Genomic DNA, 20,853 nt, shown 5'->3' on the forward strand with positions numbered 1-20,853 from the left:
AAAAAAAAGGACTTGCATTTTATTAGCATGCCCTTTAAAAAGTAAAATATCCACCGTTGCAGTTCTTTAAAGTTCATAGTTTTCAGCCTTTGCTGCCATTGCTCAATCTGTGGTAATAAGAAGAGGGTATGGAGGCGAAGCTACCCTGGGCTGCATGACTCTTGACCTACAGCTGAGCTCAAGGACAGCGGGATGTGTACAAATGAGACATTACTGTCTGAGGAGTTCTGCAATTCTCTTGCCAGCCGGCACGATGAACTGCTGTGTCATGCTGTTGTCTATGGCCTTAGGTCAGTACGAAGAAGGGAGTGAAAAGACTGCTGCTGAAGTGTGTCCAGTCTGTGATAATCAGGCAAAAAGATCATTGTGGAACTTAGCATGAATCACATTTTCAAGGGTAATCATTTACTAGCTGGATAACTGATAAAACGTGTACTTAAAAACGAACGATTTGTCGTTAAACAGCCTTTAAGCTAATGCCAAAGTGCTCTCTGTAATATAAATAATTAAGACTCTGTGTCAAAAAGGTGGGAATACATGTAGGAAGGATTAGTTCCCATTTCAGCGCCGCCTTTGAATGAGCGCGGATCAGATATACAATGAGAGCAAAGTCCTGACATTCAAACCTCTGAGAAATTATCTGTCAGTCTAACTCACGGGGATGAGGAGCTCCGCTCATGAATTTCATTTGTCATCACACTATTCTGTGATTTTAAAACAGGTCACTGGCTTTATTTACTTTGTTATTAATGCTTTTCATCTATTTTCATGTTTCTGTCGATAAATGTCTTAACAGCTTGTCAAACATAAAGCAGTCTGGTATCAAAACGATGAAAGGATGATAGAAGTGATACTGTCGAGTATGAAGCCCACTGAATTGTGTTGGAAATGTTTTATTTAAATATACCTCAGACATATGCTATGAAAAATGGCTGAACCTTTTTGTGTTGACTGTCACATCTATTTTATTTGTAGCCTACCTATAGCACATTTAAACAACAGACAGTGACTTAGAGACAGGCACATTTACATTCCAGGTCTCCAAAAAACAGTTTCAAAATACACGAAAAGCTGAAATGTGTATTCTTTTATTTTAACTAAATATTGTGGGACGTAATGATTCATCTCATTAATCACGACCCGCTGCTCTCCCCTACATACGTTGCTTTTATAGGTTAAAAATATCAGTATCTGTATCAGCAATACTGGCTGTGTATTCACTTGATATTGGATTTATACCCAAATTTGTAGTATTGTATTGCATAAGCACTGCGCTGAACCTCAGCAGGTCATTTTTGCAGTCTTTAATAATGCATTAAGTTGCTGCAATGTGATCGTATATATACACCCACAGAGCTACATTCAGCAGACCTCTTGTGATAAGGGTAGTTCAGCAGTTTTTAATACCAGTAGCCCTCCCTGACACAACCCAAAAGGAGAGTTGTGTTCTGGAATTGAACCAGCAACCATTTATTTGTTAGGTCACTATGTAATCCTCTACACTGCACACTTCCAGAGGCTGACATTTTTAATGTTTTTCTGTACTCATCCCGCACAAATAAAATAAATCCACACCACTAAATTAAAAAAAAGAATTAAGGGAACAATTATAGGGAACAGTATAACTCAAAGTCAATTAAAATTCAGGGACATCGATTCGTCCACTTAAGAATCATAAACCAGTTTTCATTTCCCCTGCTTTGGTGACAGTGAAATGTTTAAATGAAATGTTGTGTGCCCGACAGGTATTAAGACAAGACGCCCTGGGCGATGACTGGGTGTTCCCTTTTTTTTTTTTATTATTATTATTATTATTTAGGCAGTGTTTTAATATATAATAAATTGGTCACCTTAACTTTATGATTAACTTTAAAACCCTGTTGGTGTTTGGATGATACTATGTCACCATCCCATTCCCTGATGAATATGTTACTGACTTCATGCTCCAATCATCTATACAAACTATACAATGTATACATTACACTCCATATGTTTTCCCCATTTACAAACCAAACTGCTGATAATACTACAGAAAAGTCCTTTTTAAAAATAACATGCTACACTATATCAACAGCACAGACATTAAATATTGAGAAAAAAAATCTTTATTTAAAGAAGAGAGAAAAAAAAAAGAGTTTTCTTCTCCTGTTAGGTTTGTAAAACTTGATAAATATTGTGGATTATTTCTTAAAGAGTGCATCATAGTCTTGAATGGTCCATCAGCCTGATTTGGATATGAAATCAGAGAGAAAGAAAAGCATATCTGAAAACTAAATGGCGAACTTGTTCCGGATGATTTCGCCACCTTCCACTTCCATCTGCTCGTAAAGCCACTTCCTGTCACAGCGGCACTCAATGCCACACCTGCGAGATCCACATTCAGGGCACGGGTAGAAGCAGCCCATGCAGTCCACATCCAAACAGTCACACAAGTCCTTGCCATTGGAGAGCAGTCGCCCTTTATTGTCGTACACTTTGTTTTTGGCTCCAACATTCTGCCTGCGTGATTCAAACAGACAATGTCTTATAGAACAGTTGCATCTGGTTTTCTTTAAAGCTTTTCTCTTCTGATAGTTTTGATCATTTTTTTTAAATTTCATTCTGAAACTGTCACGTAAGAAGGTCATAACTGAATGTAAACCACCTCTTTATGAACCCAATTTAATGCTTATGTCTGACAATGTTAATAATACTTAAAAATAGGGCTGTTCGATATAACGATATATATCAGATGACGATATAAAAACGTCTATCGTTTCATTTTACGCTATCGTTTGTTTTGTGCTGTCGCAAAATAAACTGTTTATGGCAATATTTTTTCATCGTTCTGATGGTCACTGTAGTGGCTCATCAATACACACTCTGGCAAATGAGAACGGAAATCTGAGGAATGTCACCAGCAGATGGTCTTAAGTTTTTGTTGGGGTTTTTTTTGTTAATGTGTTTCTTCTCCAACAGTCTGCATAAGGGCACAATCACTTAAGCCAGAAAAGGAGAATGTTATCCACGCAGGCATAATTTATGTTCACATCTAATTAGCAAACTAAGTGCAAGACAGTAAAAAAAGGATTCATGACAAAAAGAACTTAGTGTTAAGCACAAACAAATGCTTCTACCAACAAAGTCAGTGGAGATACTGTATGCCTGCATCCACACAGGGAACATTTTTATTTTAAAACTAAAACTGATCCCTGTCCAGGCTTGACTTTTAGCCCAATTTTAATAATATTATTCACCAAGAGAAGCCACAACAATGGGAAGAAGAACCATGACAAAAAACAAACAAAGAAAACAGGATGTGAGCCTAGCTGTGATGTTTCGCCTTGCAAACATGCAAACACACAAGAGCATTAGCAGCAACACCAAACTGGATCAGCAAGCATTTCCAAAACGTGTGTGGTAGTGGTAGGTGTAAGCACAATAAAGGTTTCATGCTTTAGAATGCATTTTTGTGGATGTACAGCAAGCATCTCTCACCTGTCTGACAGCTGTTTCGCTCCACGGCCACCTCGTCCACCCTGCAACAATAACAATAACAAAGAAATATAGCTCATGCAGAGATAAATTAGGCCTAAAATAAATAATACACTTTATATTACACATAGAGACAACTGGGGAAAGAGATTCGTGGTTTAATGACAACAAAGAAACTGCTTTATTTCAAATGATCCAGTCAATGGCTTCTGGTTAATATTCTAATACCTCTGATGTTATATCAAAACATCATGGCTTTGTTGCATTTATGCAACAGTCATGACACTTTATTATTATTTTTGCATTTTAGACTTTTAAAAATAATTCTTGAGGGGTAAAAAAGTGAGCACACATTACCCTCCCACAGTATACACAATAGTAAAAGAGACACTCACCCTCATTCCTCCTCTTTTGTCTCTGCGAAGAGCAGCTTCTTTTGCTCTGTCTCTGTCCGCTTGTGTCGTCATCTGATTTGCGACATTTGTCTCCTTCAGGATTACTCCTCTTTTACGCAGTTCAATCTGTGGAATTTACAGCGTTATCACCTCAAACAAAGAAAGCAGAGTCACCTGTTTAGAATAAGCATGATCCTGTTGTGAGACCGCACCTTTGAGGAATCCTGTCCTTGGGTGAATATGGTGGGCACCGCATCCTCTCGGAGAAACTGTTTGCCATTGTAGTCTCTGAAGCAGTCTGGCCTAAAGTGCTCCGAACAGAGGCAAGTGTTGGCAGTTGGGATGAAGTTCTTCATCCCAAGGCTGTGCACCCATTTGCTGGCGAGTTGAGGCTTGCTAAGAGGAAACCTGACACACAAGAAAGAGAAGAGATGCTCCAAACCCTGGATGCTCCAGTCTGCATGCCCTAGTATTCCTAAGCAAGATACTGAACCCTGAGTTGCTCTCAAAGTGTGAATGTTAATCCAACACATCCTGGCTTAAAATGAATATTTGGTGATTAACCAAAGATGTAAAGAAATTATGGTTCAGCAAAGGTAATTTGGTAGTCTGGGGATGCCAGACAAGCACATTTGTCTAAGTGCTTTTTTTAACTAACATTCACACACATTCATACTCCGATGGATGCATCGGAGAGCAATTTGGGGTTAGTATCTTGCCCAAGGATATTTGGCATGCAGACTATGGGAAGCCAGGAATCGAACCACCAACCTTCCGATCAGTAGGTAACCTGCTCTACCACCTGAGTTACAGCCACCCAACAGCACAAACAAACTCTTGTTTGTGCCGTTGTTGGTCTGTCAGCCACGGAGAGGAGTGGAAGTTCTAACATACAAAGAGCTGAACTGAAAACGAATGTTAGAAACAATGAGCCCTAAGTCTCCACTGCAGTCACTGGCTGAGCTTTTCATGCTGTATATTTTGGATCTTTCAAGTTTTGTGGGGGTACTTTTGCTAATCTTTCCAGCCCGCCTGTCAACCAATCGTTCATTTCCAGCTACGTGCAGTTACAATCTAGGAGGACTGCAAGAAACGTGCACGCAGAGGGACGCATTTGCAGGACCATGAATTACACTTAAGCATGTACCAGTCCTACTTAACAGAACCTCCTACAGTTTCCTCTCATCTTTTGCCAACTGAATAAATTAAATGATAAGATAACTTTCCTTTGGTGAACGGCCAAAACCTCAAAACTCCGGTCTACATGGACTTGTTTTACATGCAAGGAAATTCCAGATTATGTTTTACAAATCTGTAAACTATATCTTTGCTTAAAAGCAGATACTGACCGAGGCATCAACGAGTGACTACATTTATTACAGTAACATTTTATCAAGCTACCAAATTATTGTCAACTTACCTTCTATTCACTTCTGAAAGCCTTATGTGCAACCGGAATTTGTTAAATAGGTTTATTGGTGGGCTGCATTAACATATCAACACCGTGTACATGTACATAAGCCGTAACCATAAGCAACTAGCTTTAAGTAGATACTCTTCCTTCAAGAAAACGAAGCTTGAAAAATCAGGAAAGCGGTGAAGTAACTTGCCCAGAAAAAGCCATTACGTTGTACCTGTGTGGCGTCGTGGTGCGGTGTATAATGTCAGCACCCTCACGTTTAACGTTAGCTAGCTCTGTGGAGCTAATGCTAAGCTAAATCACGGCAGCTTTTCTTGAAGCTAATGTCCAAACCTTTTAATGTTGCATTCAATCTTGAGGCCATCTTAAAGCGACTGAAAACACACACCAACGCTGTGCAACAATACCGTTGCAAGCTAAAGAGAAACTTTAGCTCCTCCGCTGCACAGAAAGCTTACCTGTAAAATCTTATTTCCGACCCTTTGACAAACTTATTGTTGCATCCTGTTGCCGCACATATAACGGGCATAGTGACTCTCTTTTTTCTTCTTTTTGTCTAAACTATATGACAATACGAATGAAAAAACAAAACAACAGCAGTTTACAAACTTCCTTTCGCCGTCTTCTTCGGCCAAACTACTGTATTTCTGCTTAAGCTTCCTGTTTCCCATTGGAAGAGTCTGCCCTCTGGCGGAGGTTCGTGATATTCACATACATGTAAAACACTGGAAAACAGTCATGAACATTATTGATTTATGCACAATATGAATGAAATGGGAAACAAACTTTGACAGGCAGTCATTCGGCTCAAGTTACGTTGATATTCTAAATAAAATAAAATACAATAAAAATAGAAAACACACATGCATATATCACTCAGAAAAATATAGTCACAGCTTGAAAAGTGCAAAATTATCTGTCTTAGATTGCAGACACAACGCAGGAGACTAACGGGACAAACATCAAAAACATTTTCTGTAGGTGCAGAAGTGAATCAATGAATTCACCACACACACTAGAACTGTTGACAGCGAGTGCAGAATATCCTTAACAACACATTTCCATTTGTTTTGCAATTTTTAATAACAGCCGTGCTTACAGACTAGCAGAACAAGCTGATGAATGACCTCTTATTCCAAAAGTCTGACCCATCCACTATGTGTCCTCCTCAGCCATGTTGGTTACCATGTTAACCAAAAAATTGAAATGACTTTGCCCTGCAATGACTTACGAGTGATATGGGTGTTTTTGATTACCAAATTGAACAAATAAGTGTTACTTATAAGTCAAAGTATAACAGTGGAATTGAGCTGAGCAGGCGCAGTGACTTTATTGGGCATGTTGTAACTCTGAACACTGTCTACATACGCTGTATACACTGTGCATACAGAAGGGCGACAATAAAGGGAAACTAGAATACAGGGCTATTTAAGTAGGGTTACAAAGCAAAAATCCCCCAAAGATGGGTGCTCATTTAAAAGTTCAGTGGACCAGAAATAAAGCCTGGTGTACTGAGATGGATGCTGAATACTTGATCACTTCAGCTAGGGGACTTGTGGGTTATTTTACTGGTGTGATATGACCTTCACAGTCCCAGCAGGTGGGGCCCATAGGCAATCACAAATAAAATGAGTATAGAAAACTGGTATAGAAAACATCGGGCATGGCTTTCACGCTCGTGTTCAGCCTTGTGTCCTATTACAGATTTATTATGGGAAAAATGGAGGGTCATGAGACTTTGTGTTGGATTATGGAAAAGAAAGTGTAATAAGAAAGGGAAAATAGAAGTATGTATAAAGTCTGTGATCCATTCAATTTCTGTAAAATGTACAGGAATAGACCCCATATTTTCTCAGAGTCTTACACATGTATAAGCAGGTACATACGGTATAAAGATGGACTATAAATTACAGCAGCAACCAATACAAACACCAGGTTCCCTCTACAAATTCATCTTCTTCTCTACCCTTCAGCTGCTCCCTTTAGAGGTCATCTGCCTCCATCTCACCCTCTATCTATCCTCCTCTGTCACACCAACTTTCTGATGTCCTCTTTCACTAAATCCATGAATCTTCATTGTGGTTTCTTCTTTCAATTCTGCCCGGTAGCTTCATATTCAGCATCCTTTGTCCAACATTTCCACCATACCTCCTCTGATATATCAAAACCATCTCAGCCTTGCCTCTCTAACTTTCTCTCCAAACTGCTCAACCTGAGCTGTCCCTCTCATTTCTAATCTCATCCATTCTGGTCACTCCCAGTGAAAATCTGAACACCTTCAGCTCGGCCTCCTGTCTTTTTGTGAGCACTACCATCTCCAAACCATACGTCATATCAGAGCTTATTACCATGTTATAAACCTCCCCGTTCACACTTGCTGCAGTCCTTCTGTTATTAGGTTCCCTGTAAATTTCTCACAGTTTGCAGCATCATCAACCAAGGCGCATCTTACATTATTACAATAATTTATCGGTGTCATATAGAGGGTCCAAATTCAACAATTTCATTTCATTTTAGTTGATTATGAAATCATGAATAAATTCCTAAAGCACAAAAAAAAATGAAAAAGGAAAAAGGGGAGACTGAATATTATTTAAGTATAATTTAAACGACTTTTTTTTCTGTATGTAAATAAATAAATAGGGCCTCAATTAAATGTATATATATTTTAAAAAGTCTGTGTTCTAAAAGGCTATAATTCTAAACAAGTGGGCCCTGTGGCCGATAAATGTGCTGCGGCTTTCCGCTCCTGCAAGACCAAATCCGGAATAGAGAAGCCCCCGGCCCCGGCCCCCTCTGCCTGATGAAACCTGCTTCCTGCTGCGACAGCCGCAGCCGGAGCTCCCCGGGGCCGCTGGATCACATGATAGAACGACGCTGGCTAGCGAGCTAACATGTTAGCGTATGTTGTTAAAGCCCTTGCCAGGAATCGCACACGGACGCAGTAGCCCAACTAACAAGCAGCCCCAAAGTCCTTAAGTCCTCGGTGAGTCTAAAAACGCAGCTCTGTGTCATTTCTGAACGTTTTTATTGACCCAGAGACGTTAACTTAGCCAAGCTAGCTAAGTTAAACTTGTTTATAGGAAGTTCGTTTGGTGTGCGGGGCTTCTCGGCTAACGTTAACGATACTGGCCTTGTGCGGCTCGACCAAGAAGCTAATCTCACCTAAACACCTGGTTGTTTTGCTTGAATAGCAGTGTTGATGGCATGTTTACCGTTTAACGTATGTCGATGTAAGCTGGCTGATGTTTACAAGCCAAACTTGAGGCTAGCTGTGTGCGTTTGTTTGTTACTACTTAAGTGGCATTAAGCTTAGTTAACTAACTAACTAACTAAGCTAATGTTAGCAGCAAATCTGCGGTCAAAACGGCCACATCACAGTATACTGGTACTGTCAAAACAATACTTGTCATACGTGTTAAGAGTTTTCACTTGCGCTTTCAAGTGCTCCTACTATGGTTGCAAAGGGCGAAAAAACAAAAAACTAATGGTACTACTACTAAAGCTACTTTAGCTTGACAAGCCAGGCAGGCTGTTTACTCCCTCATATGTGCTTGTTTTCAGTGTGAAAACCCTTTGATGCACCTGCCCCACCCGTAGAGGTGGTTTCACTTGTTTTTCCTGACAAGTGCTGTGTGCAGAGGTGACATCTGTTGCACCTGCTATCTCAGCGGGGTGGATCATATCTTTATCATATCTTTATCACATCTTTATCATATCTTTTAGTTCGGTGACCTGACTTAATTCCCAACACGGCTCCACCAAAGATTACTCAGAAGAGAAGTATGGAGGCTAAAGAAGTGAAAACATCTGGGTGGATCTGCAAGTGAATACACTTCTTCTATTCTCCTTCCACCACATTGTGTGCGTGTGTTTGTCTGGGAACATTGATTGGTTGTGGAATCTGTGATCCCTGAAAGCACTGACTCTTTCCTTTCACACCAAGATGTTGCTGAGTGCAGTAATCCATTTCTGCTTCACCGTAGAGAGTTGCATCCGTTGTTACTCTGAGAAAGCGATGTTTCCCAGTTGTAGTCATGCTGTCTTCGGACACTGGATTCGCACCTTCTCACGCCGTGTTTTCTCACATTCAGTCTTCCCCGCCACTCTGGCTGCTGACACGCACAGTAATTTGAATCTTTCTCAGCAGCTTTGTTTGCATATTACTTACCAGTTCACAATCACTGAAGACTCAGAAAGCCCATAATGAACACGGACATTTTTATTAGGGGTTTTAAACTTAAATATGACCAAATGAACAATTTGTTTTCTAAATTTCTACTATTTAGTTATCTGACTGGCACATGCAAAAATACTAGTTGCTAAATAATCTCACAAGTTTTTTATAAAAGCCTAATTTTGACGCCCATCGATTTTATTTGGCCTCAAATTGTTTATTAAAGAGCAGACTGATGTTTGACTTGCTGGAGTGTAAATGGAGAACAGGTCCTTTCTCTTTTTTTTTCTCTGTATTTTATAATACTGACTCTAGATTGATCATCAACTATAAAAGATTATGATGACCAAACCAGGTACAAATCATTATAAGAACTGCATTTAAGTTATTATTGATGGGCGATTTTAGATTTGCATCAATTCTTTGTTTCTTTTGTGTTTGTTTGTTGGTGCTCTCATTTAATTTCCAACAGTCTGTGAAAACATGGTCAAAGGTGACTGACTGATAAGTTGCAGGGGACATTGGACTTTATCTGCGAGACGAGAGCGGGGATGACTTAAGGTCACATGCAGATAGGAATTGTTACAGCAAAAGACTGTTAATTCATGCAGGAGACCACGATGCCCTCGATCATCGTACATTTTAACTAGTAAATCAACTAAGCTTAGACTTGTATGACCAGAATAACACATCATAATCAACATATTCTGAATATCATTCGTTTCAAACCTCAAACCCCCAGGTTAGGCTTTTTTGTCCTTAATGAAATGATCCTGAATTGGATAAGTGGAAGAAAATATATGGATGAGTGATAATTCACTGTTATATGTTAGAAAATATTTTTTTCTAATAAGCTGTGTGGCATTTTTGTGAGGAAGGTTTAGAGTGGTGACAGAGAGGACAAGTAGATGCTATGTTTTGACAGAACTGGAGAAAAATGGAGTAAGAACCTTGTAAAGATTGAAAATGGGTGGCTCTAATACTTGGAGAAAAAGAATCGAACACCACAACCCTGTGTGGATTTAAGAGCTGTGCAAATGACCAATAGTAACCTATGGTGTTCCCTCTTTCACCTCCCTCCCTCCTCCCCGTCTCTCTGTGTGTTTTCCCTCCTGTCTCCCATAGGGCATTGTAGAAAGGGACTTGTCTTCTTTCGTACTTGCCCTCTTCGAGATATCAAGTCATTAAACTTCTGCCCAACAAGTCACAGGGGTTTTGGCATCCTTTTAAGGATCATCAGGCGAGCTAGTCCTTAGCATCACCGCAGAGATATCAGCAGGCTGAGGTTGTGGACTCTAATGGGAAAGATGGATAGGCGATAAATAAGACACCAGATTCTGAGGTAAGGTCATTCCACCGCTGTGCCTGTCACAGTCGGTCTCGCAGTTCAATTCTAGCTGATAAGAGCTTTGAGTCAAAGTGTCGTTGACCTTGTTTTTCTTTATCATCAAACCAAAGCTGCATTTTCAGTGAGGAAACTGTTAAGTTCCAAAAAGTAAATGTTAGAAATTGCCAGCATGCTTTGAAAGGCAAACTTGATATTATTCATACATAGCCTCAGTTTAGTGCCATTAGCCAACATGGTGTAACAATCACAAATGCTATCATGGAAATGTTACCAAAGCCTCTTTATGCCAACAGAAGTTTTGTGTTCATTATCGTTTAGCTTAACTGTTAGGAGCAATAAGATTTTACTGGTTTCATTGGGTATGTAAAAGCTTATCAGTGAGACTAGGAACATTACTGCCATAGTAGCTGTGTTCTTTGTTTCATTTTATTACCGGCTTTCCCTTTAATTTTTGAACTGGCATAACCCCAGCAGAGTTATGTAATTTCAGTCACATATATTCACAGTTTCATTCTCTTTTCTCTGTCTTTCTTTATCTTGTTGGAAACATGGGGAACTTTAAAATGCACAGAAAGGCTTTATGATACTTGTATGGAAAAGTACTACTGTTACACTGATAAGTACGGATGTTACTACATAGTTATACCAACTAGAACACCTACCTGTATGTGGGGTTTTTTTATGTTATGAAATCTTGCAGGAGTGGTTGCCGAGTCCTTATCACCATTTATGAAGCAGGTGCTTTGCAGAGTAACCAGTTTTTGAGGTTGCAATGCCACAGAAAGGACCTGCACCAATTGGCATACCATGAGTTTCCATAAATTTGATGCCTATGTCTTTTATGCTCATCACTTTCTGGCTATAGTAGACCTTTACAGTCTTTATTCCAGTCACTGAGCATATTACATCAAATAAAGTAGTTTAAGTTGTCGAGTAATTCATTGTTTACTAATTGGTTAGTTTATGCACTACATTTGTGTTGGGGGGGGTAGACTAAATATCAGAAGCATCCCTAAATGTAAGGCAGTAAAGTTCAAATTGTCATCAGCTACAGCCTCTGAAGTGAACCAAGAGTGACCGTAGTTGCTTTAAAAACATTTCCAAAAAAGGATTATAATAATTTTTTTAATTGTAGGTTTGAATAATGAACTGCATTAGATGTGCAGACAGAATACAGTTCTCTATCATGCCGTGTGACAAAGATGTCAGAAAGTTTGAACATTATCGTTTTTATTTGTCACAAAAATAACTCGGCCCTCATTTCCAAACTTGCTTGTTTCTTGTAGGCTGGTTAAGAACAGCCAAATAGCCTCCTGCTGATTCAGTTTCCTGAAATGTATCCATATGTGGCACATGACATGCTTTCATTTCTGCTTTTACATCCAGTTGGCTTTGCTGTATGCACATCTTTATAGCCAGGCTCCGAGTGGCCAGAACTACAAGCCTTGATCTATTTTAATTCTTTCTAAGAACTGTGTTATGCTGCGTAACAGCATAATAATCCACTTGTCATCGATATCTTCAAACCACATCCTTATTTTCTTAATTACACACCCAACCAAGAGGTTTCAAGAGAACTAAGTGTGTTTCTCACACTTGACTGTTTTGTAACTCTGTGGCATAGCTCTACCAGAGTCACCCACACTTGAGTATGTCTCAGGTGGTGGCTAACATGTTGTCTGTGAAACTCTCTTTTTAGAAATGCTTTGTAGCCACAACAGCTGACTACATGGGTTGTGCAGACTGTATATTTAAAGAAGACAATACATTTCCTGAAATTAAAGTCTGTCATCAGAACAGACTAAACTGTCTTTTTTTTGCTTTTAACCTGCATTGAGACCCTTAAGCTGTCTTTGTCAGTCCAAGGGGGATCTTACCCATATTTACGGGTAGGATCCAAGGAAAAACTTTGCTTCAGAGGATTTTGTAGTGATAGTAACTTTTAGCATAATGTCCTGTTGTTTTCATTTCGCAGGTACGTGTTGATTTCGTAATGACAAGCTGCTGTGCAGAAGATGTCCACGCTGTCTGTGACTGATATCCCAGATGTTGGTCATGGTAAGAGGAACGATCTCTGTCAGTCCAAAGTGAGAGGTTTACCTGAGCAGGAGCCAATTCTTCCAATACGTGTCATTGTTAGATTATGCCATGAAGTATATGAAGTACTTGCTCTACATTCCAAGAGTGGGTATAAAATATGTTTTTTATATTGTATTATCTTTTTATTTTAGTGGGGAGAGAGCCCTAAAAGAAATATCCTACTTTATAATAAATGCAGTTTGTGCATTTCTCAACAAATAATACTAAAATAATTTAGTGAAATAATAAGTAATTTATCTATTTATGTGGCTTATCTTTTATTTTAACTACCGGTAGTCTTATTTAAGCTTACTATGGAAGTTTTTGCTGCATACCTCAACCATTTACAGTTGTAATAGTCTCTCCTTTCCCTGCTCTCACCTCATACACATGTGTGTCACATATGGAGATGAGCTGCCAAAAGACAGGTGATGTGTAATTAAGTTATTTTAATTGCAATAAAAACGTCCAAGCTAGTGTTAGATCAAAAATAACTCGAGTGACAGCGAGAAAGGGGCAGAGACACATTGATTTCAGAACTTTTTAGTTGTGACATCTCAGACACACCCAGAGTTTGCAGTTCAAGTGAAAAGCTTTTGGCTTAGGAAGTGCTGTTAGCTTCCTTTATCCTCTCCCGTAGCAAATGGTCCAACATGCCCTTTTAAACCCAGCACAGAATACATTGGCCCTTTCTCACCAGCTCATAATTTACCGTTGAATCTGTGATTGCTGCATCATGTTGTATATGTTTTTGTGAACATGGCTGTTTATGTCAGACAACTGTCAAAATAAAGATAAAGACGAGTGGAACGGCCTTGGACGATGATTATTGTTTTCGCTGTGTTTGTCTCGTCTCTCTCAGATGAGAGTAAGGTGTTTGATGGGGCCTCTGAGCTGCAGCTGGACTGCATGGTTGAGGAAAGCAGTGGAAGTACCACAATGAAGCATGATGGCCTGCTGTCACTGACTGACCTCTCCCACCCAGACGATTTCCCCGTCCCCCCTCATAATGGCCCCTCGCTGGCTGAGATGAGCAGCCCTCTGCCAGTAGAACCAAATGACATTAAGCTGGATCCAGCTGCAGGTGACACATCTGCAAGCACAGGTGCATGTTTTAAAAGTTTGTTTCAGCAAACCTGCATTAAATACATTGTTTTTAAATGAAAACAATGCTCTTCTGTGAGTTGGTTATTAAGAATTGGAGGGTAGGAAAACAGTGTCTTTGTATTTGTCACTATTGTAAATAGTTGAGTGGAAAACAGGACCTAGTTGTTAAATACAAAAATTAGAAAAAGGCATGACTAAACTTGCCCATCTCAGTTATGGCTGTTTGTACTGCAAGTGGAGTGACAACTTCCACAGACCAGTATAACCAGTATTATTTCCTTCTGATCTCTTGATGTTAGACATGCTTATTCTATAGTTTGACCTTTATGATGAGTCAGTAACGTTGAGTGTGTTTATTCTGTTCTATTTTGGTTTAGATACAAGACCTAGAAGTAACCATTGTTTCTTGAAAGGAGCATATATAACAGACTGCTTCTGAGAAACTATCTTAACTAAACCCAGATCATTTTCTTGAGTTCACATTGGTGTCATATCTCTTTCATTTGTGTGTAGATGGTCAGCCAGTGAAAAGAAAGAAGGGGCCTGCTCCAAAGATGCTGGGCAACGAGGTGTGCAGTGTCTGTGGCGACAAGGCCTCTGGTTTCCACTACAACGTGTTGAGCTGTGAGGGCTGCAAGGGCTTCTTTCGGCGCAGCGTCATTAAAAGTGCCCAGTACTCCTGCAAAAACAATGGTCGTTGCGAAATGGACATGTACATGCGCCGCAAGTGCCAGCAGTGCCGCCTGCGCAAGTGTCGGGAGGCGGGGATGCTGGAGCAGTGTGAGTGTCTGTACGCCAAATGAATCAGAGATGAAGAAAACTTGCAAACCCACATGCAATGTTGGCATGTGGGTTTCTAGCCAGAGTGCAAGTCGTGACAATGAAAAGAAACTCTTTAATTAGCTTGAGCTTTAGGATGTGCATCCTCTTTTGACCTGTAGGTGTGCTTTCTGAGGAGCAAATTAGACTGAAAAAGCTGAAGAAGCAGCAGGAGGAGGAAACGGCCCGCACGTCCACGGTGGTCACACCCACCCCTCCTCAGGAAGCAGCCACACTGGATCCACAGCAGCAGGAGATGATTCAGAAGCTGGTGGCTATGCAGAAGCAATGCAACAAGAGGTCTTTCCTTGACCGACCAAAAGTGACGGTAAGTGCTTCAGAGGGGAGTTGGAGCTGAAATGGCAGCAGCTATAGAGACAGTGTCTCAAATGCTGAGGCGGGTTTGTCTCAGAGTCAGATTTATCTCACTACTGTATATTTACTGTTAATGTATTCCAGCCTTGGCCACAGAGTCAGGATTTGCAGAATCGAGAAGTGCGGCAGCAGCGGTTCGCTCACTTCACTGAGCTGGCAATCATGTCAGTCCAAGAGATTGTGGATTTTGCTAAGCAGCTTCCCGGTTTCCTTGAGCTCACAAGAGAAGACCAGATTGCTCTACTGAAGACATCTACTATTGAGGTCTGTTGCTAGAAATGTGACTTTTGTTAAATTGTACCCATTACACTAACTAGAGGGGGGGGAATGGTTTCTATCTTTTACTGGCCCTTTTATGAAAAGATTTAAGATGCCTCATTATGAGCCCATTTTCTTTGGATTGGCTGTCCATTGCTTGATTTTTAACTCGGCCCCTCTAAGAATAGCTACCTTGTTGTCTTGCCTCTGTGAATAATCCACAACCAAACTCTAAACATACTAAAAATACTTTAGCATTTTCATTTCATTTTGGCAAGTACTCTGTGATTCAGAGGTGGGAGTAAACACAAGTGCAAGTCTCAAATCTTAACTGTTAAGTATCAAGCAAGCAAACTCCAAGTTACTCCAGTGAGAATCAAACACGTCAGAAAAAAAATTCTGCTGATCTTTCGGTTCAGCTGTTTTCAGTGTTATTAGAAATTGTTGCAGCCGACGGTCTTATAAGCCTTCTGATCTAGTATTTGTTTTTCTGTGGCAGTAACAAACCCTCAACAGAGCCCAGTGCTCGGAAATAGTAATATGATCAGTATATTTCTGAAAGGAAAGCTCTGTAGTGAAAACAATTAATAGTATCCAAGGATGACTACAGTATACTTTAACATTGCTTATGATGAGAAAACCCAAAATACTTAACAAAGGAAATTTAGTTTAAAAAGAAGAGCAAATAATGACTCATAAGATACATATTCTGAGCAAATTTGCTTCTGCTTTTGATTAATAACTGTGAATCTGTAGTGTACAAACTGACTATTACATTTTCATTGTAACAAATAGTTTGTGTTCCCTTTTGAGTAAGTACAAAAGTTAAAGGCTGCTGTAGTTGAAAGACAAAAAAATATGGGTTTTTTTGTCTTTCTCAGATTATGCTGCTTGAGACGTCTCGGCGATACAATCCTGCCATTGACAGCATTACATTTCTGAAGGACTTCAGTTACAATAAGGAGGATTTCGCCAAAGCAGGTTCATTTGTTCATTTCTACCTACCAAATAATTGTTTTTATTACTTAACCACAGTGTGTGCATTTCATCTGTCAGAATGAAAATGTTTTTATGATGACAAAAATTTAAGTGCAGTACTTATAGTGTTAAAAAGGAGAAATAATATATACAAAATTCAGCACATGTACGCCAGTCCCTGCATTCACCTTATTGCACCAGTCCCATCAGTAATGATTAAAAACTCTGCTTTAATTGCATCTAATGCTTTAATGGTTGTATCGTGTGCCTTCTAGCAGAAAGTCAAAGATTACAGAGATGTATAGAAAATATGTTTTCATATGTTCCCTTACTGTGAAAATGCTCAAATCCACAGCGTGCAGCTGCAGTGCGTTTCTATTTGTAACATGACATTTCATTTCCTCCCTCCTCTCTCCACTCTTACCTCCTCAGGGCTTCAGTTTGAGTTCATCAACCCCATCTTTGAGTTTTCAAAAGGAATGAATGACCTGCACCTGGACGAGGCCGAATATGCTCTGCTCATTGCTATCAACATCTTTTCTGCGGGTCAGAATTTATAAGCTACACACCCTTCTCATAGTGAAAATGCTTTGAGAACTAATCCTTCCCTTTTTAGTTCTTTGGGAGAAATGAACTGGTTGCATTTGCAGATTGAGCATTTTTCCCCTCAGAAGGCTTTCTTTGCATTTTACCAAAATAGATCTTCTTTTTTTTCTCCATAAACAAACAGGAGAGATTAATGTGTGTGTGTGTGTGTGTGTATATTTGCTTTCAGATCGGCCAAATGTGCAAGATCATGATCTGGTGGAGCGGCTGCAACAGCCCTATGTGGATGCACTGCGCTCTTATATCATGATTAAGAGACCAAATGTAAGCACCAGATATATCTGTAGCTTTTTCTTTTGTTACAGACTGAACATCAGTATAATCAGGCTGTCATCATCACAACAAGCACATTAGGTCATGACTAAGGTCATATTGTATTGTTGAGACTTGTAGGGGGTTTGAACTGTTAGAAGAGCAGTTGTGTGCTAGATAAAGCTGAGTGGTGAAAGGAATCAAATGTAGACCACATATTGTTATCTAAAAACAGCAACAATTATACATTATCAGCTGAGTTGATAATAGGTATTTGTGTGTTTTCACGCACATATTGTGAAGTGATTGTGTTTGAAAGGCGCTTTGGAAACTATTCATTTATTTTTAAATGAACTTCCTTAGGATCACTTGATGTTCCCCCGCATGCTGATGAAGCTGGTGAGCCTTCGTACACTAAGCAGCGTCCACTCGGAGCAGGTTTTTGCCCTTCGCCTCCAGGACAAGAAGCTTCCCCCACTACTATCTGAAATCTGGGACGTCAATGAGTGACTGCAAACCTGATGTCACACTCTGTGGCTTTGTTAAGCCTGAGACAGACATTGCATCCAGCAAGATCACTGACTCCTTTCTGACGATCTTGTCAAGGACTGGTTGTTTTCTTTTTCATGGGGAAGGGAGAGCAACGCTGCCCTTTGCTCTCAGACTGCTATATGGCTTTGTGTTCCTAAGAGGAACATGAACGCCTACTTTTCTTTGAACCTTGCTTTTTTTTTTTTTTTTTTCTTTTCTTCCATGTAGATACTGACGTGATTGTGGTTAAATACCAGCATTCGGCTCTTTAGCCAGTTATCTCTGATTTAATATTTGTTGAACGTTTTGTCAATCTCTAGTGCGGTTTTTATCCTTTTCCTCTAACAATAATAATCAACAGGAACTGAGCAGGTCTTGGCTGTGGCTGTTTCAAACGTCAGGATTACAGTCACACATTCAGTTAAAATGGTGATATTTGCATTTGTGCAATAGAACGGGGAAAAGATGGGCATAATCAGACCCACGACAGCTTTTCACTTTATTGACATTAGGTTAAAATATAGGCCATTTGGTTGATACGTAATATGCATTTTAATATGGCAGCAAATAGATTTTTGTTCCCTTTGGAGTAAGTACAAAAGTTAAAGGCTGGTGTAGTTGCTCAGGTAATGTGAAGTAGACCTCTGAGAACTGGAGGCTTCTTTAATATCTATTAGTTTAATAGATTTACTTTAGTTTTTCCAGATGAATAAGGGACCTTTTTGGTCGTTTGTAGAAGCCCATTACAGTTAGTGTAAATTGTATATTTGTTTACATTAAAAATAAAAAATGCAAAGCTTATCCTCAAGATTGTACAATCACATGCTAACGCACAAGAAAGTACAACTCTGCAGGTGACTAGTAGGCTGGGCCCTTCACAGGAAATGGTGTGTTTTGTTTTGTTTTATCACTCAGTGCAATGGTACCCTGAAATACAGGCGGTATTGTCTTTAAGATGTAAGGAAAGATGAAATTTCAGTTTGGCAAAGTCAATCTACCATGTCTCTGAGCCTTTTTTTGTTTTCCCCAGTGAGAAAGCCCCTTTTCTGTCAAAGTTGCATTCACAAATAAATGAAAAGTATTGGCTTGATTAACACCATCTTTGTAACTGTGTAAGTGAAATGTACTTTTGTGATTTCGCTCTAGCATTTAAAAGTGTGTCAAATGTTTGAGCAGAAAAGGAGACGTTTTGTGACATTTTATTTTTGATAATCTACTATGTAACTAATACGGAGGACAATAAATGTCAAGCTGAATTTCTAGTTAGAAAGCTAACTTGATCTAAAGGTCTGTAATAGTGTGAGTATCTTCCTTGAATGGGTACTCAACATCAACAGCTTTAACCGGTCAGATTTTGGGAAACCTCACTAAAAACATGTACCAAAATCTTTATTAACAGGGAGCAGGAATCAACAGGAAAGAACTACTTTACTAGAGATATATATATGTTTTTCTTATTGCTGTGTTTTCCATGCCTTGTCCTGTGCGGTGTAACACTGAAATGCTGCATAATGGATGATAAAGGACTGCCAATAATTGTGAAGTCTGTTTTCTCTTCCTATGTTGAGTGAAGACGGCTGAAAATTGGGACAGTTTAATGGCTTTGCAGTCTGTTTTACAGTAATTTAATTACCTCTGTAGCCATTACAAGATGTCAAGGTTGGATTTCTCAATAACTGTAGATGTAAAATGCAGTTTGCTCTGCCCTAACAAACAACTTCTATTATTTCAGCCGGGAGGTCGTCCAGAATCATGTTTTTGGGGACCTTTTAGCTAATAAATTCCATCAGACGGCTAACGTGCTGGTTAAATGGGACATTATCTACACCTGCTACACAAATGTCACACAGGCACAAGTAGACTCTTCAAAATTCACTTTATTGCACATTAGATTTTTGTCCAAAAGCACTTGCTGGTGGACTTGATGTTTAATTATTTGAATTTTTGGTTGTTAAGCTTGGATTGTGTAACCAAACTGACCCCTTTTTTTTTTTTTTTTTTTTATAAACTTTATCGCCATATTGACCAACATGTCTGTATTGTATAATATTAGCTTAAACTGATTATCTCTCCCATGTTCAGCTCATGCTTTTAATAAAATTGGCTTTGTTTATTAAAGTGTTCCTGTGAACCACCATGCACAGCATCGGGAACCCCGAAACTGACAATATTATTTTCCACTTTATTTTTAATTTAATTTTTTTTGCTTTCCTGCCTGTGACATGTAAGGATGTCTTGTGTGAAAATGATATATTGATATACTAAATTAATGACAACTCTAGTGGTTTAAAAAAAAATTAGTGATGACAATAATTAATTGGTGAATTAACTCCCTAGTTTGTATTTGCCTTTGACATCGTCTATGACGTGTCCTCTATGACAACTTGACTTTTATGTTTCACCATGCGGATTAAATGATCTAATGATACAATCCTTTAGCCTGGTTCATGCATCTTTGACCAAGCTGGATGAAAACTGATTTTAAAATGTCTCACACAGCCTAACATTAAGAAAATGTGTAAAATGATAAAAACAGTAAACGTTACTTAATGGTTGGCTGAATAAATGCAAATGCTTGTCCAGCCACATTCCTTACAGTGGGGTGCTCTTAAGATGTTAGAATAGCTGTGGAAAACCTAGTGACCGGATTTTCTTACTTAGTAGTTGCTTGTGGGAAACGTCTAACAAAAGACCATCCATAAGGGTTTGTTCCTGCCAGAAGAAGAATGGAACAGCAGCTAACATCAGGAAACAAACTTTAGCTATGACAATTTTTTTTTCATTCTGTAGGCACAGAAAAGATGGTGGTGTCCTGGCATTTTTGACCATGTACTATGTCAATCCTTAAAATTTGGTTATAGATTTGGATTTTGTTGATATCCATATAATCAATCTCTGATATAGTGTTTTATTTATTAAAAAAATAATGAGCAGGTTAAGACAAGAACGGATGCAGGAGCGTGTAACCAAACCGGTGAAATGCTTATGCAAAACTTTCCTTTAGGTCCCTTTTTAACAAAATGTGAATTTTTGT

General features: G+C 39.2%; 2 protein-coding genes across 5 annotated transcripts; one reads left to right on the forward strand and one right to left on the reverse strand.

Moving 5' to 3' along the window:
• Nucleotides 1–2,158: 2,158 nt before the first annotated feature.
• Nucleotides 2,159–5,900, reverse strand: arl14ep (ADP-ribosylation factor-like 14 effector protein). The gene is made up of 5 exons (XM_085357374.1): nucleotides 5,748–5,900; nucleotides 4,082–4,277; nucleotides 3,870–3,995; nucleotides 3,478–3,518; nucleotides 2,159–2,499 (listed from the first exon to the last, which is right to left on the reverse strand). The coding sequence occupies exons 1-5, from the start codon at nucleotides 5,816–5,818 to the stop codon at nucleotides 2,271–2,273; spliced, it is 663 nt and encodes a 220-aa protein (XP_085213500.1). The 5' UTR covers nucleotides 5,819–5,900; the 3' UTR covers nucleotides 2,159–2,270.
• A 2,229-nt stretch (nucleotides 5,901–8,129) lies between these two features.
• Nucleotides 8,130–19,720, forward strand: nr1h3 (nuclear receptor subfamily 1, group H, member 3). Of its 4 annotated transcripts, XM_085349918.1 has the most exons (12): nucleotides 8,130–8,275; nucleotides 9,016–9,115; nucleotides 10,592–10,808; nucleotides 12,790–12,872; nucleotides 13,756–13,998; nucleotides 14,514–14,780; nucleotides 14,942–15,147; nucleotides 15,279–15,458; nucleotides 16,334–16,433; nucleotides 16,863–16,976; nucleotides 17,206–17,300; nucleotides 17,652–19,720. In XM_085349918.1, the coding sequence occupies exons 4-12, from the start codon at nucleotides 12,830–12,832 to the stop codon at nucleotides 17,796–17,798; spliced, it is 1,395 nt and encodes a 464-aa protein (XP_085206044.1). In that variant the 5' UTR covers nucleotides 8,130–8,275; nucleotides 9,016–9,115; nucleotides 10,592–10,808; nucleotides 12,790–12,829; the 3' UTR covers nucleotides 17,799–19,720. The 4 variants fall into 4 exon arrangements, with proteins under 4 accessions (XP_085206044.1, XP_085206040.1, XP_085206057.1 ...); XM_085349914.1 differs by lacking the exon at nucleotides 9,016–9,115; XM_085349931.1 differs by lacking the exon at nucleotides 9,016–9,115 and having other exon boundaries at nucleotides 13,756–13,977.
• The last annotated feature ends 1,133 nt before the right edge of the window (nucleotides 19,721–20,853 follow it).

The sequence above is a fragment of the Diplotaxodon limnothrissa genome, linkage group LG1, assembly GCF_057381915.1.
Source record: "Diplotaxodon limnothrissa isolate DT_005_m linkage group LG1, D_limnothrissa_male_GT1.1, whole genome shotgun sequence".
Lineage (NCBI taxonomy): Eukaryota > Metazoa > Chordata > Actinopteri > Cichliformes > Cichlidae > Diplotaxodon > Diplotaxodon limnothrissa.

Bases quoted from the DNA above. Each gene is read 5' to 3' on its own strand.
- arl14ep (XM_085357374.1), bottom strand. From the start codon at position 5,818: ATGCCCGTTATATGTGCGGCAACAGGATGCAACAATAAGTTTGTCAAA. The intron at 4,278-5,747 runs GTAAGCTTTCTG...CTTGTGTGTCAG, and splicing joins TCGGAAATAAGATTTTACAG to GTTTCCTCTTAGCAAGCCTC. The intron at 2,500-3,477 runs GTGAGAGATGCT...TGAATCACGCAG, and splicing joins GCGAAACAGCTGTCAGACAG to GCAGAATGTTGGAGCCAAAA.
- nr1h3 (XM_085349918.1), top strand. From the start codon at position 12,830: ATGTCCACGCTGTCTGTGACTGATATCCCAGATGTTGGTCATG. The intron at 12,873-13,755 runs GTAAGAGGAACG...CGTCTCTCTCAG, and splicing joins TATCCCAGATGTTGGTCATG to ATGAGAGTAAGGTGTTTGAT. The intron at 16,977-17,205 runs GTCAGAATTTAT...ATTTGCTTTCAG, and splicing joins TATCAACATCTTTTCTGCGG to ATCGGCCAAATGTGCAAGAT.